Source organism: Microcebus murinus, chromosome 7 (assembly GCF_040939455.1).
Source record: "Microcebus murinus isolate Inina chromosome 7, M.murinus_Inina_mat1.0, whole genome shotgun sequence".
NCBI classification, from domain to species: Eukaryota; Metazoa; Chordata; class Mammalia; order Primates; family Cheirogaleidae; genus Microcebus; species Microcebus murinus.
This window is the reverse complement of record NC_134110.1, coordinates 26,016,701-26,034,429: the sequence shown is the minus strand read 5'-3', so window position 1 is coordinate 26,034,429 and position 17,729 is coordinate 26,016,701. Positions and strand designations below refer to the sequence as shown.

Here is a 17,729-nt window from a genome sequence, read left to right as displayed (position 1 = left end):
AACAAAAAATTGGTTCTTTGAAAAGATCAACAAAATCTAGCAAAACAGATAATGAATGAAAAGTCACAAATTTCCAAGAACAGGAATGAAATGTCTATATCACTACAGATCCTGAAGACATCAAAAGGATAATTAAGAAATACTTCAGGCCGGGCGCGGTGGCTCACGCCTGTAATCCTAGCACTCTGGGAGGCCGAGGCGGGCGGACTGCTCAAGGTCAGGAGTTCAAAACCAGCCTGAGCGAGACCCCGTCTCTACCATAAAAATAGAAAGAAATTAATTGGCCAACTAATATATATAATATAAAAATCAGCCGGGCATGGTGGCTCGTGCCTGTAGTCCCAGCTACTCGGGAGGCTGAGGCAGGAGGATTGCTTGAGCCCAGGAGTTTGAGGTTGCTGTGAGCTAGGCTGACGCCATGGCACTCACTCTAGCCTAGGCAAGAAAGCGAGACTCTGTCTCAAAAAAAAAAAAAAAAAAAAAGAAATACTTCAAACAATTCTACACACATAAATTTGACAACTTAGATGAAATGGACCAATTCCTAGAAATACGCAATTCACCAAAACTGACTGAAGAAGAATAGAGAATCTGACTAGACCTATACATATTAAGGAGACTGAATCAGTAATCAAAAACCTCTCAAGAGGCCGGGCGCGGTGGCTCACGCCTGTAATCCTAGCTCTCTGGGAGGCTGAGGCGGGCGGATTGCTCGAGGTCAGGAGTTCAAAACCAGCCTGAGCAAGAGCGAGACCCCGTCTCTACTATAAATAGAAAGAAATTAATTGGCCAACTAATATATGTACAAAAAATTAGCCGGGCATGGTGGCGAATGCCTGTAGTCCCAGCTACTTGGGAGGCTGAGGCAGGAGGATTGCTTGAGCCAGAAGTTTGAGGTTGCTGTGAGGTAGGCTGACGCCATGGCACTCACTCTAGCCTGGGCAACAACGCGAGACTCTGTCTCAAAAACACACACACACACACACACACACACACACAAAAAAAAAAAAAAAAAAAAAAACCTCCCAAGAAATTTGAAAAGCCCAAGACCAGATAGCTTCACTGGTGAATTCTGCTAAAATATTTAAAGAAGAATACCAATTCTTCTCAAATTCTTTGAAAAAATTGAAGAGAGGGAAACAATTCCTCAGTATATGAGGCCAGCATTACCTTGATAGCAAAAGCAGAGAAAGATACTACAAGAAAAGGAAACTACAGATCAATATCCTTTATGAATACAGATGTAAACATTCTCAACAAAATACTTGAAAAACAAATTCAGTGGCATATGAAAAGGATTATACATCACAACCAAATCGAATTTATTCCCAGAATGCAAAGATGGTTTAACATATAAAAATCAATCAATGCAACTGATTGTGATTCAATATGGTCAATGTCATTAGTTGACCACCTTAAATAGAACAAAGGAAAAAAACTTTAAGACCATCACAACTGATGTAGAAAAAAATTTGACAAAATTCAATACCCTTTCATGATAATACCCAATAAACTAGAGATAGAAGGGAATTTCCTCAACATGATAAACACCATACACGAAAACCTCACAGCCATCATTGTATTTGATGATGAAAAATGAAAGCATTTTCCTCTAAGATGAGGAACAAGACAAGAGTGCTCACTTTTGCCACTTCCATTCAACATAGTACTAGAAGTTCTAGCCAGAGCAGTTAGGCAAGAAAAAGGAAAAAAGGCATCCAAATTGAAAAGGAAGAAGTAAAACTATCTCTGTTTGCAGATGGCATGATCTTATATGTAGAAAACCCTCAAGAAGCCACAAAAAATTTGTTAGAGTGAATACATGAATTAAACAACAAGTGGTGGGGAGGATATAGGAAACTGGAACCCTGTGCACTGCTGGTGGAATATATTATAAAATGGTGCAGCTACTACAGATAATAATTTAGTTGTTCCTCAAAAAACTAAATATAGAATTACCATATAATCCAGCAATTTCACTCCTAGGTATTTACCCAAGGGAAGTACAGCCTTCAACTCCTGGGCCTGAGCCATCCTCCTGCCTCCACTTCATACAGTGCTGGGACTACAGGTATGAGCCATGACGCCCAGTCTATTTATTTCGTTTTAAATGGCATCACAAATCAGAGGGTTAGAATGTAGTTAGGGAGGGACACTACAGAAAGAAAAATTAAGTGAGGTCCTACCTCAAATAACTTTCAGGTAAATAACAGCTAACTCTGCTAATACTTAGGGAGCCTTCTCCACAGCTGCGAATTCCCACACTGACTCTTTTAATCACTGCCATCCCCCTATGAGGTAAGTAGTGACATTATCCCAATTTTATGTAAAAGGAAACTGAGGCACAGAGGATGAAGTCACCTGTGTAGGGTTGCAGCTGTAGGTGGCAGGGACAGGTTGGACTGCGGTCAGTCCCCTCACCCACAGCTGCCACTTGAGCCATCAGCAGTGGACGCAGATGCTATCTGTGACTGTGAATGAAGACTGATCCTAAACAAGACCCACAGGGTGAAAAATGGAAGGACTCTACCCATAAGAGATGAAGGATTTGGAATAAGGAGAGGGAGATGGACAGGCAGATACTATTTGTGACTAAAACCAAGAAAGGTGCTGTCCACAGGACACAAGCAGCTTCCGCCAGCCACGGGTGAAAGCAGGGGCAGAGTCAGCCACCACAAGGGGGAATCCCTGGTGACTCAGCTCACACTGGGAGCTGAAACCTAAGACTCAACCAGGATCCTCTCTCTCGGGCAGTGACATGTGCAGGCGGGTGGGGCAGGCTGGCTAGGATGGGGCACTGCCCAGCAAAGCAGTCAGCAGAGGCCCATGGCACAGGGGCTGCAGTAGAGCTGGGGATGGAGTGTGTTGAGCAGTAAGTGCCACCTGCACACGCACATGTGCATGCACACACAGATGTTCCCCAGCTCTGTGTATGGGGGCTGGCAGTAGTGACACCTCAGCTGCCCTAAGCACATGCAGTGCCCAGACCCTGAGTTTTAAATATGCTCCAAAGGAACCAGGGCTCCCTGGAAGAGAGGCTGTTCCAGAGCTGGAGCATCCTGTTGTACTAAAAAGTGACAAAGTGCTAAAAAAATGTTGAGGTGCATCACAAGGAACAGAAGCCAGCTGTAAGGGCCTCCTGCTGGCCACATCTGGGGGCAACGTGAGCATTAAACTAAAAAGCAGTAGTAGTGGATGACAGCCCATGAGATAAATAGGCTCCAAGTGCACACTGGCAGAAACACATGGGGGCGGATACACGGCAGAATGGCTTGCAGAGGCAGGAGCCACAGTGGACCCTGAATTAGGCACATAAGCAGCATGGGTGGCTGTCAGGACTCATGGGTGAAGGTGAGGCTTTCCAGAGTCTCAAAGAATATCCCCAAAAACACATGTCCACGGGGAAGAGGATCAGACCAATGGAGAAGCTGAGCTGACATTGGCTTCACCAAGAGAGCAGGCGCCCAGTCAGCACCCTGAGTACAAGAGGAAAAACACAGCACCAGGCCCGTGACATTCTTCTCGACCTGTGAGGACACAGCAGAGCCCCCAAGGTGAGGGGCACCGCACAAACAAGGACCTGTATGCCTCAATCTGTCTTGGAGTCCAGGAGGGACTGGAGGGCTGCTCCTGAGGCAACGGGGCTAGGCTGTCCAGGAGAGGCTGACCTCTGAGCCCCCAAAAGGGAAAGGAGCGGAGATTTACTCTCAGCCTAAATTATTCACAAGAAAAGGGAACGCGCCTCTTTAACAAGCCATCGCCTTATGAAGCAAGGTTAACAATTTCACTTGATTCAGTGGAATATTATAAACTCTCTGGGGCCCATTTGAGGACTTCTACTTCAGGCGCAAGGTGACGACTCAGCACTTTTTATATTATTTAGAGAATAAAATTAACCCTCACAGGCCCAGGCTGCTGCCTCTCCTCCCGCTGGATCTGGCCGGCTCAGCGCTTTCCCATATATAATTACAAGCTGCTATCCATCACGCGGAGCCGCAGCGCGGACACACCAAAGGCACGCAGTAAGCACTTCCACTAATAGAAGCAGGACTTAAATATCACTTTGATATTTTCATTGAAATTGGAACATTTTACAATAATTGGCCATGGCCTCTGTAGCCCCCCACCCCTGCCAAGCTCCTGGGTGCTGAGTCCACCTGTCCAGCCCTTGGACAGGAGGAGCTGGGAGCTAGTTCCAGGTACCTACTGTCTTGTGTCCTCCCTGGAAGTGGGTATGGGCCACACCGGTGGGGTGGACAGGCCCAGGGAGGGGAAATGTTAGAAAGGCTCAACCAACTGTAGAGGACTGTGCACTAGGAGGGAGGCCCATCCAGACCACAAGCCCACCTGCCTGAATCTTGTGGGGGGTGAAGGGGACTGTTCATTGTGCCAGGGACTAAAGAGAGCTCTCCAGAGCCCCCAGCCCAGGGCCACACTCCCCCTTGAAGCCTCCAATAGCCCATGCCAGGAGCCTCAGGGTGGGTGGGGAGTAGGGATGAGAGGCCCTGGGATCTCCAGAGCAGCTTCTCCTGCCAGCCTGCACTGCGGGGGCCGGGGCCAGGAGGGTGGCTGACTAAAAGGGAAACCCTGTCTGGCCAGCTATCAGGAATTCCCCATGACAGCCCTCCCAGCTATGAGCACCTCAGTGAGACAGGCAGCAATGCCATGCAGGGAGGAGGAAATCCAGTCACCCAGTGAGCCTGGGGGTGACTCCCCCAACCAGCTCCCCAGTCCCCACTGGGTGCCCCGCAGTAAACTCCAGCCCCAGCTCACCCCAGCCTATCTGCCACTGCTCAAGATGCCCTGTGGCTCTGACCTCTGACCCAGGCAGGTGGGAGCACCCCATTTACCACTTGCCTTTCTGGGGATGCTGCTGGCCCCTCCTACCTGTGGCCCTAGCCTCCTACATCCTTTCACCCTACTGCCTCCCTCAGCAACAGCCGCCCCCCACCACGTAGGGCCTGGTCCTGCTGCACCTGGGGGACCTGGGTCCTCTGGGCCTCACTTTCCTGAGGCTCAGACTCCACCTTGCCCTGGTGCTGTGTGACCCTGGGCGAGTCACTGAACCTCTGAGTCATCTGTGAGGTGGATATGATGACTGTGACCAACTCACACAGGCCACCATGGAAGGTGCTGAGCAGTGTTTAAAAGGACAACCAGGCTGAGGAAGTACTTAGCCCACCCATACCCAGCCTCAGCCCTCTCACCTTTGCGCCCAGGGGGCAGTAGCCTTTGAGGAAATCATTGCAGACCTCGGCCTTCCGGGACACATAGACGTGGCTGTAGGGACAGTTACTGTTGCTGCAGATCCCCTTCAGGAAGTAGGAGCACACAGGCATCTGGGGGCGGGGGGTGGGTGGTAAGGGTGAGCAGACCTGCCCCCACGCCCGCACTCTCCAGCCCACCTTCTGGGTCCACACCCCAGTTTATAAGGAAGACCACCAGGACTCAACGGCCAATCAAGGTCCCGTGGCCACGTGCTAGTACACAGACTGGGGCTGGAGACACTTATTCGGCCCTTCCCGGGGGTAAATGGACACAGGGTGCTGGCCAGCAGGAGCTGAGGGCCAGGGGGCTGCCTGCTCAGAGGTCGGAGCCCAGCTTGCCCAGGTGACCAGCACATCTGCCCTTGCTCTGTCCAGGTGAGCATTTGGGGCTTCTGTGCCCAGGCTCAAGTGTGCTGTCCGCCAAATCTCTTTCCTGCTCTGAGCCTGCCCAGGGTCCAGGGCTGAGAGTGGACAAGATGGTAGCTAGGGTCCCCACTACTAGTCTGTGGCCTAGGCTGCCCTCAGAACCCCTCTAGGGCTCTGTGTCCTGGGTGGAGGGCAGTCTGTGGGCCTGGACATCCAGCAGAGGGCTCTGCAGACCTTACTCGTGGGCTCTGGGTGGGCAGGGAGTCGTCTTGGAGCAGGCCTGGGCTGGCAACATGAAGGACCAGTAGCGGGAGGGCCCAGGGCAGGCCTGGCTGAGGACAGAGAGCAGGCAGTTTGGGGCACACCCTAGCTGGTGCGGGTGGGCAGGTCTGGGTAGGGCTGTGTGGCCCAGCAGCCCTGGTGGCTGCTGGCCACGGTCACTACTTGTTATCACTATCTGGGCTGGGAGAGGGAAATATAACTCACCTCCTCCCAGTTGGGGGTAACCAAGGCCTGGGGGGCAGAGGCTGGGACTGGGGCAGTGTCACTGTCCTGTCTCAGCCTGGAGCCCACACAGAGCCCCTCCTCATGCTGGGTCAGACATCCAGGGAAGCCGCTGTGGCCGAGTCTGCCCACCTTACCCCCTACACTGCTAGAGGAGCCCTGGGTGGTCCTGGGCAGCAGAGGCTTTAAAACGTCACTTTCCATGGGGAGGGGAGAGGAACCTGTCTGGGGCTGAGGAGAAGAAAGAAACCCAGAGATCCAGCCCAGGTGAGCCATGAGCTGAGACAGGGAAGGAGGGAGAAAGCAAAGAAACAAAGGGTGATTTAACGAGCAAGAGTTTATTTTTAATTGTCTTTTAACTGCAGCCGCAGAGGGGAGAGGGGCTGGGGGCCCGTTTGGGGCTGGCGGTGGTGGGCTGTAGACAATTCCCTTAATGTGGTTTTTGATATAGAGCCCAAATTAGCTCTAATAAAAAGGGATAATAAAGCCAACTCTTACACCAAACGCAGCCCCTCCTGGCTGCCAGAGTGGGCCGTTATCAAGAGAAAACTGCATTCTCATTTCAATTAACCTTGTTTGCACCCCACCACGTCCACACAAATAACAATAACATTAATTCAGGGCACTGGTGCGGGGCGTCCACATTAGACAGCTTGGAATGTGCACCGGCTTTGGAGCTGGGAGCTAATGAACCCGAAACTCGACGTGAATTTCCAAATTGCTCACAACAGAGTTTCGAAGCTCTATTAGGGAGAAAAATGCTGATTCTTTTCAAGTTCCTCAAGGGGAAAAGCTGTTGTAGCAGCAGCGTGCGGCTCCCCATGCTGCCTCCCTCACCTTGGAAGCCCCTCACCCGCTCGCCTTGCCTGGGCCCCTCCCCAGCCCAGGTGCTGTGGCCACACCCAGTCAACAGGGTCTGGACATTCCCATGGGCTAGTGGGTAGGCCTTGGGCATGGGACACCACGTGGGGTCTCCAGCCCCTAGGCTCCATGTGCCCCAGCCGGCACTGACCGCTGACCTCAGAGTTCTCACAGTAGGAAAACATGGGCTCTGGTGGCAGGCACTCTCTTCCCTTTACAGGACTGCCCCCGGCCCGCGGCTCTGCCCACTTCCAGTGCTGGTCTTAGGGGTGAGGTTGGCAATGCTGTGGCCATAAGCCCTGCCATGGCTCTCCTCCTGACCCTTCCTCCTCCCAGGGGACCCTCACCCATCACCCTCACACAGCCCCCCTTGCCAATTCCAGCCTTCAGAGGCAGCTAAGGCCCTGGCCCTGGGCATGTCATGGTGGGGAGGGAGGGAGTCTGGTTTCATTGTGTGGGGGGGCGGAATCTGGCAAGGCTAGGTGCTGCCTGCTGCCGGGAGGACAGGGAAGAGGACCTTGTATGCAGTGTGTGGTGCTGTTGGTGCTACTTCCAGCTGGAGTAGAAGGTGGCTGAGCAGGCACACTACCATGGGGACAACAGTGTTATGCCAGCTGCTTATGCCAGGGGCAAAGGTCTGTGGGTCCCAAGCCCAGGAAGAACTGAGGGCACTATCTGCCTGGAGACAGGCGACTGAGGCTCAGGGAAGTGGGCCTGGGGAGCGGGGCACACTCACCTTCTCCTTGGACACGTGGTGGGAAAAGGGGCAGGTCCCGTCTGTCTTCTTGCACGTGCCCCGGAGGAACCTGGGGCACCAGAAGAGGGTTTCAGTGGGGCTGGTGGGGGACCCAGGGCTAGCCCTGTGCAGACTCCCAGGTCCTCACCTGGTACACACGGCCACCTTCTCAGGGTCATGGATGTAGGGGCAGTGCTCGCCACGGTTGCACCTGCCAAAGCGGTTGTAGTACATGCAATATTCCTTCTTCTTCTCCTTTTTCTGCCGCGCCTGCCGGATGATGGCCAGGCTGCGCTGGACAGCCCGGCTGAGGACAGGGCAGAAGTGTGTGAGCCCGAGGGGGAGCAGGGAGCCCCCCAACTGCCCCACCCGAGGAAGTACCTGGCCAGGGAACGGCTACAGCTGCTTGCAGGGTCCAACCGGCCTGTTGGGGAGAAAGGCCCAGATCACATCAGGCCACAGCCAGGCCCACGTTCCCTGCCCACACCTCCAGGAAACTGCCTAGAGCCCCCCCCCCCCACCAAGGTGAGTCAGATGCCCTTCTTGGCCCTGCCAGGCCCCTCTTCAGACACAGCACTGAAGGTGGGGAGTGCTAGGCCCTGTGTCTGACTCCTCTTGAGGGCAGGGCTCCTGTGGGTGCCCTCAGAGCTGGCATAGCCAGGCACAGGACCTGAAGGGTTGCTTAGATGGTTCACAACCCACACATGTGGCCTGACCTTATGGGAACAAGAATGGTTTTTACATTTTTAAAGGCAGATCTTGTGGGGGCATCTGCACACTATGACCTTAGGCCTCAGGCTGTGTCCTGGGATGAGGGGGAGGCAGCCTCAAGGCCCTGGGCCACCCCTGGTGGATCCTGGCTGGTACTTGTTGCTTAAACTTTTGAAAGTCCCTCATCAGACATTCCTCAAAACTCCAAACATGGAGACCACCCCTGATATTCTGTGATCACAAACTATGGCCTACGAGAGGATGGGGAAGAGGGGAGAGGGATGCTGAGCTAGGAGTGGCCAGGCTAGTGAGAACCCTGAGAGCCAAGGTGAGGCTGGGGTAGGGGAGGGAGGGGGCCACTTGCAGGAGGAGGGCAGGTCCAATTACACAGCCCCCACCTGCCTTTTATAGACCCAAAGTCACCCCCGGAGTCACGGGTGAAAGGGCTGGGTGTGAGCCTACTGAGGACGCCTTTCCCAGGTTCCTCAAGTGCACACATGACCCTTCCCAGAACAGATCCGATTTCCTGTGGGCAACTGCTGAAACAGATACATGGCAAGAGGCAGAAGTGACATCACTCAGAAATTCTGGGGACCTGAGGTGGTGACAAAGCCATCCAGGTTTAAAAAGGGATGTTCCCAAGTTGCTGGATCCAAATAGCTGTTCCCTGCTCCTTGGCCTCCAGGAGCAGCCCTTCCTCACCCCCCAGGGCAGCCTTTACCAGAGACAGACCAGTGGTTCCCCAAGCCCATCTCCTGCCTGGCCCCCTCTCTCAAGGATGCGACCTAGGCCCTGCCTTTTGTGCCCTTTGTGCCCCACAGGCTGGAACCTCCTCCCTCTGCCTCCAGCTCCCTGGGCTCAGCTGTGTGGGGGGTGCCAGCTGTGCCCTTGGCCTTCAGGGATGCTGGAGACCCTGAGCTGCGGAGTGGGGGCTAGGACACTGGCCTGCTGGAGCCACATGCGGCTCCAATGGCTGTCCTCTACTCTCAGTCTCCTGTTGGGTGGCAGGACCCCCAGTGGGAGAGACCTCTGTGACCAGGCAGCCCAGGCTGGTGGCCAGGGCATAAGCAGGTGCTGGAAATGGGGGATAAAGGCAAAGGGAGGGTAGCAAGGGGGCTAAGGGCACAGGGAGAGGGCTCAGGGTGCAGAGGCGGCAAGGTGCTTAGGGCAGTCTCTGTCCCCAGGCTGGGACACCTGTCGGCAGGGTGCCAGTGGAGACCTGTCCAGGGTCGCACCCTCACACCTGCCAGCCTGCATGGCAAGGATGAAACACGCAGCCTGTCAATGAGCACTGGTCTCAGGCTGTCACCCAGGCTGCCGTGACACTGTGGCACCATCTGCTCCCAGCCAGGGACACGCTGACGTCACTGCCTGCCTGTCAGGAACGGGGGGGGGGGGGGGGGGGGGGGGGTCTACTCCCTTCCACTGTTTGTTCTTTAGAAAAAATGCCAGTGTGGGGCTCACAGTAGGAGTTTTGACAAGAACAGGAGGCACCTTTTCAAATGCTTTGCGGTGTTAAAAAATGCACATAAAGTAGCTGGCTTGAAAAGAGGCAAGGGCTGCTGAGAGGTGCTAAAAAGTTCAACTCCATAACCCTAGGCAACCTTGAGAGCAGAAGGTGCTGAGCATTCTAGTGAACTTTCACTTCCCGGGATCTTCCCAAAATAGATGCTGGCTCCCTCCAGCCATACACCCACTGAGTATGGGCCGGCTGGGGCGGGAGGGGAAGCCTCTGGGGTCACAGCTTCCTTAGCACCCCAGCTCTTGCTCTGGCCAGAGTCCACTGGACAGGAGCCACCTGACCCCCGGACTGGACTGTGTCTAAGATGAGCAAGGGATAAGCTCAGGCAGCCCAACCCCAACCCCACCATGTAGGGCCGGGCTGGCCCTTTCCCAGGCTGTAGGAGGAGAGGCTGTGCCGAGACTTGACATGCTCAGCTGAAAGCCCACCAGCCATCCAGGCCATGCCAGGCACACGGAAGCTGGGCCCTTTGGAAGACTGAAGCAGCACCCCAGGAAGAGGCCTCCCCTACAGCACCCAGGGAGGGGTGGGCAGGCCACAGACAGGAAGAAGAGGCATAGGAGGCCCCTCTTGGTCAGGAACACGGCTGGTCAGTACAGCAAGGAGGCCACAGCCCATGTCTGCCTCACGTGGGCCGGGGGCTTTGGGGCCTGCCTGGAGCCGGCTCTGGTAGGCTCAGGCACAGCCCCATTGCAGGCACTGCTAGGCTTTTTGTGGCCACAGCATGGGCTAGGCTCAGCTCAGCACCCAGGCCCAGGGAGGTAGGTAGAGAGGGATCCTAGGGTTGGGCCCTTTGTGAGGGAGGGGCTCAGTTTCAAGGAACCAGGAAAGCTAAGGGCTAATGCTGCTGTCCCTGAGGGCTCCGGGAGAGAAGCAAGGAGAGGAGGTAAAGTCCCTGCCCCTCCCAAGGAGGGTTGCACTTTCTTGATGAAGTCAAATTTCCGCTGATACTGGGGGAGGAGATTTATTTCTTTAATTATTATTCATCGAAGTGGGCTGGTCAGCGGCATCCACAGCTGGGAGCAATCTACCTTCTTCATTGAAAGGCAGGGCCACAGGGGGCCAGGCAGTGAGGCCCTCACCTGGCAACTCACTGGGTGGGTGGGTGGGTGCAGCCCCCACGGCCCTGCCTAAGGAGGAGAGAGTGGAGCCCCAGGACTGTCTCACAGTCACCACCAAGGCCAGCTGGTGAAGATGGGCAGCTGTAGCCCTGCTTGGTAGCAGGCTGGCCTCCCCACCTGCCCTGGCACCTTTGGGCACTGGGTCCTCCTCATTTGCACAGCTGAGGCTAAAATGAGGGGGCTCTGGGTTGCTGCCAGGACAGGGATATGACATGCCCCAGAAGGGCAGTGGGGGAGTGGGACTGACTCTCAGCCAGCTCTGGGGCAAGGGAAGGACTGGGACGGACTGTCCACAGTACAGTGACGTCAGGGGCTCTGTGCCCGCCTGGCTCTGCTGTGTGCAAATGGGAAGGCCAGATTCTGCAGGGCTCAGCACTTGGCACAGAGGGGAGCAGGGAGGGGCATGGAAGCCTCTCAGGGAGGAGTGTGACCACCCCACCCCTCCTCCTACACTCTGCCATCTTCTAGGCAGCAGCCCGGGCACCCTGGAGCTCAGACCAGGGCCATCCCAGTGGAGGGCACCATCTGAGGACAACCACCCTCCAGCTGGCATCACAGCCATGTCTCCAGGACATCAGGGTCCAGCACTCAGGACACACCCTGCAGGAGCTGGGGCAGGGAGCAGGTGGCCACTGCCTATGGGCAGTGAAATACCCCGACTGACACAAGCTCCCTACTGGTTACCTGTGGCCCCGGGGATCATCGCTGGCTCTCAGCCCAACGCCTCCCTGTATTGGGACTGCACAGGCTGCCTGTATGCCAGGATGGGCAGTTGTGGGCTGGGAACCCTCACTGGGCCCCAGGGCTCTGCCTCGCTGCTCAGCCCGCTGCCTCTGGGGCCAGAGAAGAAGGCTAGAGCTGAGAAGCCAAGGCCTCCCCAGGTCTCAGGTCCTGTCTGTGGGGTCAGCCTAGGCTGGGGGCACACTCAGGACAAGGCTGGGCTTGCCCTATGCCAAGGAGGCCAGGGGAAGGTGGGACCAGTAGGTATAACCCACAAAGAGGCCACCTCATGGCCTCCTCACAGGGTCCAAACCTGATGTCCCTGCAGAGCTGCTGCTGCTGGCTCTCTGCAAGCCCACTCGTCTGCACACCATGCCCTGTGGCCTGGTCTACTCCCACATAGCTGCCCAGCCTGGGGCCTGCCCTGCCAGGGATCAGGCTCAGCAGCGGGCCACAGGCTGGGAGAGGGGAGACCCTTGCCCAAGACCCCCACCCTTTGCAGTGCCAACAGCTGTGTGTGGGGCCCCATGGACTACCAAGCTCCAAGCTCTGGGCTCAGAAGTGACCAGCATGAGTCCTACTGGGTGGGGAGGACCTATTCCCCAGCCCAGTGGTCCCCAACATTTTTGGCACCAGGGACTGGTTTCATGGAAGATAATAGTTCCATGGACTGTGGCAGTGGGAGGTAGGGTGTGGGCGTGGGGAGGGGGGCTCAGGCAGTGATGCCAGAGATGGAGAGTGGCTGTAAATACAGATAAAGCTTTGCTTGCTGGCCTGTCGCTCACCTCCTACTGTGTGCCCCCCAGCCGCCCCCATTGAGTTTCATGGAAGACAAATTTTTCCATGGACTGGGGGTGGGGGGTGGCAGAGCTTTGTGTCCTGGTTCCGAACAGACTGTGAACCATTATTGGTCTTCGGCCTGGAAGTTGGGGACCATAGCCCCAGCCACAGGAGATTAAGCAGTTAATCTCTTGAGGCATGGATGGGAAACTGAGGCACATAGGGCCAGGCCGACTAGGGGTGCCTCTCCTTGGGAACCATGTTCCCTGTGTGTCCTGCCTGAAAAATGGCAGCTCAGAAGTACCTTGATCCCAAAGACAGGGCCTGGAAGCACAGTGGGAAGGGCAGCCAGTAGGACTGGTTTCTAGGGGGGCGCGTCTCACCTCCTCTAACATTGCAGACCCAGCCATTGGTGTCCACCTCCTGCAGGGCTGGGCCTCTCCCTTGGGCCCTCTGGTAGGTGGGGGCTGGCATAGCGGGCCCCTGCAACCCCACACAGCTTGCAATCTTGCCTTTTTTTGATGGACAAGGAAGGTGGTAAAATCGGACTGAAACCAAAATATTTTTCTAGTTAATTTGTACAATAAGCGAATCCAAAGCATTTCCTTCTCCTCAGCCTGTTTCCCTGGGCTGCGAGGACACGAGGTGGCGGTGGCGGCTGCCTCCAGACGCAGTTGGTGAGGCGTCACCAATGTGATTACAGGGTGCTGTGGCCCCAGGTGTTCACTCACCCGGGCGTGTTTGCCATACTTGGCTCATCCTTTGTTCAAGAGCAAAATACAGATACCATGCACAGCCCCCCACTGAAAGTCAGGGGCCTCTCAGCCTAGCGAGAGGCAGGTGACTCTGCGAGGCCCTTCCCAGGGGATGGCAGAGGCTGTAGGGCCTCCTGGGGCCCTCCCTGCTCTGGCGGCCCCGGTGGGCCTTGGGAGGACAGCTACCAAGGCTCCAAATGTAGCGAAGAGTAAAATTAATTCCCAGGCTGGGACGTGACCCACTTGGGAAACGCTTGTGTGGATCAGCTCCCTGGGAGCACCTGGCCTGGAGGAGCCATGAGATGTCAGGAATTGGAGGGGCCCAGTCTGTGGTGCTCATTGCCCTTTACCTGTGCGAAGGAGGGGCCTGCTGCCCCCATCGCTGGGCCGGCCGCAGGTCTTGGAGAGCTTGTTGGCAGACACCTTGTAGAGGACCCCTCCAATGCAGCGGTAGCCTTTGTTCAACCATCGAGGGGAGCCTGGCTGTGCTTTTCCTCCCCCAGTGGAAGCTGGACGCAGGCGGTTCAGCACCAGGGACCTGCAGAGACAGGAAATGCCATCAGACATGGCCCCAGGGTGGACTGAAGCTCTGGCAGTCACTGTCTGATATACCCTGCAGCAGGGAGACCACAGGCCATCAGCCCAGCTGCCCAGAGACCTCTGTTCCCTGCTCCTCCCTGACCCTAGGGACAGTTCCGTGGCATTCACCAGGGAATGCAGAACCCTTCCAACCAGGCTGGAGGCTTGCAAGTCCCTAGAGTGCCCCAGGGAGGGGACAGCTTCCTCCTCCAATATGCACACATCCCCCTGCCTTGGGCATCATCATCCCTGGACTCAGCCTACCTGGCTGGACACGGCTGGGCAGGGTTCCTTGGGGCTGCCCAGGGAACCCTGGGGCTGCCCAGGGAACCCTGGGGTGGAGGGGCCACCAAGAAGTCTACATTTTGATGAGAAGCTCAGGGTAGGGCCCTGGCCCTTGGCAACTGCCTTAAGGCAGCCCTTGAATCTATGCCAAGGCTGGCAGCTACAACACATGCCACCATCAACAGTGGATGACATGGGGTCATCAGGCTGTGCAGCCTATCCTGATTATCTACTGCTCAGAGAGCCCTGCACTGACAGCAGGCAGGGGACAGCCACTCAGACCCCTAACCAGCCAGCTGCTAGGGAAACGCCATAGTAGCATCAAGGTCCGGGGTCAAAGAGGCCTGAGAGAGTCCCTGGGATTATTAGACCTTGGCTAGAAAAGCATATCTGGGCTGATGGGCCTTGGGCCCAGGTGGCCACCTGACCCCTCCTATCCCCCTTCCCTTACCCCCCACCCCCCCAGGTAGGTCCTGGGCCCCATCCAGCCAGACACTCACAGGCCCCAGGGAAACCCAAGGGCCGAGTGAGTAGGGAACAGGCCCTGAGCCACCTGCCACCCAACAGCTCCCTGTCACTCCCCTACTGCCGCCTGGGCAGGCTGCCCTCAGACCTCCATAGGGGGTGGGTCTCCCCTGCCAGGGCACATTTGAGCAGTGATTTGCTTATCAAATTGAGCTTAATTCTTTAGTTTAGACTCTGCTCACACTGCTATGACCACTGAGTGGGCACAATGTGCCCAAGGGCACATCTGGGCAGATGAGCTTCAGTCCACCCTGGGGCCATGTCTCAGCAGAACCCCAAGGATACAGTGGGGGCAGCCCTCACCACCAGCAGCAGTTTGTGGGCTGGCAGAGGGAGCAGTTCAAATGGAAGGTGAGGTTGGCCGGCCAGGGCTGTGCCCCTCCTTCCCGGGTCCTCTATTGTGCCATGGCCTACAGCCCATCTAAGCTCGAGACACAGGCCCATTCCCTGGGAGCACATGGTACCCGAGCCTGCCTGTAGCTGCAGGAGATCATTTCCCAACTGGGGTGTGTGTTCCTCAGACTCAGGTCTGCTAAATTCATAGAGGTGGCTGGCTGGCAAGCTGGTGGCTAGTGGCTGGCCAGCTGGCTGGCTTGCCTGGCTGGTTGGCTGGGGCAGCCCACAGGTACCACTGGGGTGCAGTCACCAGGAAAGGAGGTGCTGGGGGTCAAGCAGTCTTGCCCTGGGCTCAGCTGCCATCCCTACCACTTGGCATCGTGGCCCCTGTGGGCCTTGGTCTCTTCATTTGCAAGCTGGGGCCGTTCTCACCAGCCCATGGCCTCCGAGGACCCATTAGAGAGATAATGGGAGCAGAGCCAGCCAGGCGCTCGAGACTGAAGCTGCGGTGTAAGTACAAACATGACTCGGGAAGCACTTAACCCAGTTTCCCTTAATTAAAATTCAAGTCCACAAACACCAATCTTGGAGAGAAAGAGCCCACCGAGGGGCCTCACTGTGCTACGAGGTCTGCCTGGCCCACACCTCCTGCCCATCCTGGCTGTGTCCCGCAGGCTCAGTTGCCCCCACCACAAGGCATCATCTGGGCAGGAGGGGGTGGCCAGCCAGACTCGGACCTCCAGGCTCTTGTCAGACCTTAGGATCCTGGTGTGGCCTGCCCTGGCCTCAGAGTACCTGCCCTGTACCTTCAGTGTGCACTGGGGCCAGTCCAGGTGTGAGGGACAGGGTCCTATGACTGCCTACCTCTGGACCCTCACCACCCACAGGGCAGTTGAGTTGCCCCTTCCTCCATCAGCCAGGGCTGGAGCACTGTTGGGAGAGTGAGGGGGCTGGGGGACACCCCCATATCACAGCACAGGCCACTTGCTGAGCCTCTGCCCATAATACCACTGGGGAGGAATCCTTGCCTCTGGGAGCCCCCACGTGGGGCCCATGCAGGCACTGCCTCCAGCAGTAAGGGTGGTACCACTCCCGCATGTCCTACCCTCCAGCCACAGCACAGGCCACCATGAAGCAGGAGGGACAGGCAGGCAACCGGACCCATGCCCAACTCCCCTCCTAGACTTGGCTTCAGGATGCCTTGGGAAGGTGGGAGGGAGGTACATGCCAGCAGCCCAGCCCCGTGAGAACTCACCTTTTGGGAACATGCCCCTGACTGACGTTCAAATGGGGACAGCCTACTAGCCCCTCACCTATGCCCTTTTCCCTAGGAGCCCCGGGGGGCTGACATGAGCAGTGTCATGGCCGAGCAGTGAGAGCTGCAGCACCTGCTCCCTCCCCTGGGATAGCCCAGAGGACAAAGCCACAGGACTAAAGCCTAAAGCGGCATCATGCAGCTGTGGAAAGAGTTGGCCAGGCCCAGGGAAGGGCCCAGTGGAGGCAGAGACCTGTATGGCCTCCGGGGGGCAGGAGATGCGGGAAGCTTCCATAATGTCTGAGTTTCAGGCACAAGGTCATCATTTCTATCCCATGAGGTCCAGCAGCCCCTTGGCTCCGCACAGAGGAGCCTCAGTCTGGTGCTGCTAATGGGCCCATCCCAGGAGCCAGGAGCCAGCCATGGGTTCAGGGTCAGGTGCTATGGCCACACTCACCTTGCCTGCAACTGCATGTGGAGCGAGCCACCTCGTTAGTGGCCACTTTTCATGACTTGTTTTCACAGCTGAAAGGCACATCTTGGGTGACTTTTCTTCCCATGTTTATTCTCACAGGTGAACATGAACAATCCATTTGTTCATTTCTCTCCCCTTCCAAAAACACAACTCGCTGGAATTTGACAGCAACTATAGGACGTTTGTGGGTCCATTTGGCAGAATGGAAACATGGTGGCCCCTCTGCCAGACTGTCCCAGGCACTGCTCACTTTCCATGCACATATATGCTCCCAGGCCTCCAATGAAGGGGGACAGACGCTATCTGCTGCTTGGCATCCCTAGGGGCCTGGGAGGCCCGTGCAGAGAAGCTGCATTCCAGGATGATAATGTAGGGGGACCTGGGGAGGCCTGGCCAGAACCTTAGGGCTAAAGTAGGCCAGGGGCAGGGCCCACCTGGCTTTGGAAGCTGCAGCTAGGAGGGCACTGGGAGGGCATGGGGTGGGGCCTTGTAGCTTTTCATGGCCATGGGTGTCACAGTACTCCAGTAAATTGTGACCCTTACAGAGAGGACAGCCTTTGGAAACGAACTGTATTGAGAAGAGAGGATAAAATTAATGAGATAATAGCAGGGCCAAGGACCCGGAGAACGCGCCTGCCCTCACGGCAAGCTCTGTAATTCCTTTTCTGCAACGGGAGCCCGCAGATCTAAAGGCTTCTCCCATCCGTCCGGCAGGCCCACGCCGCCAGGAAATTTCATTAACGCCGGAAAATAGGAAAGGTATTAAGCGTGGATAATGAAGGCCAGGGAGGGAACAGTGCCTTAAGATAGTCTTCCTTCTCGCCTTTGTAATGGGAGGCATGAACTTTCCCTTCAAATCCATTTCTAATCCATTTGAAATACTACAGCAAATTATCTTTCCTTCAGCCCGAAAGCGGCCAGCCAATTTACT

At 56.0% G+C, this 17,729-nt stretch overlaps 1 protein-coding gene across 1 annotated transcript in view; it reads right to left on the bottom strand.

Annotated features, from left to right (window-relative positions):
- The window catches only part of ZC3H3 (zinc finger CCCH-type containing 3), a 79,793-nt gene that overhangs the window by 8,230 nt on the left and 53,834 nt on the right, over positions 1–17,729 (bottom strand). Inside the window, exons 5-9 of the mRNA XM_012752886.3 lie at positions 13,694–13,881; positions 8,116–8,158; positions 7,883–8,041; positions 7,735–7,804; positions 5,208–5,339 (exon numbers count right to left, since the gene is read on the bottom strand). Coding sequence (XP_012608340.2) covers positions 5,208–5,339; positions 7,735–7,804; positions 7,883–8,041; positions 8,116–8,158; positions 13,694–13,881 — 592 coding nt within the window. The remainder of the gene's footprint in view (positions 1–5,207; positions 5,340–7,734; positions 7,805–7,882; positions 8,042–8,115; positions 8,159–13,693; positions 13,882–17,729) is intronic.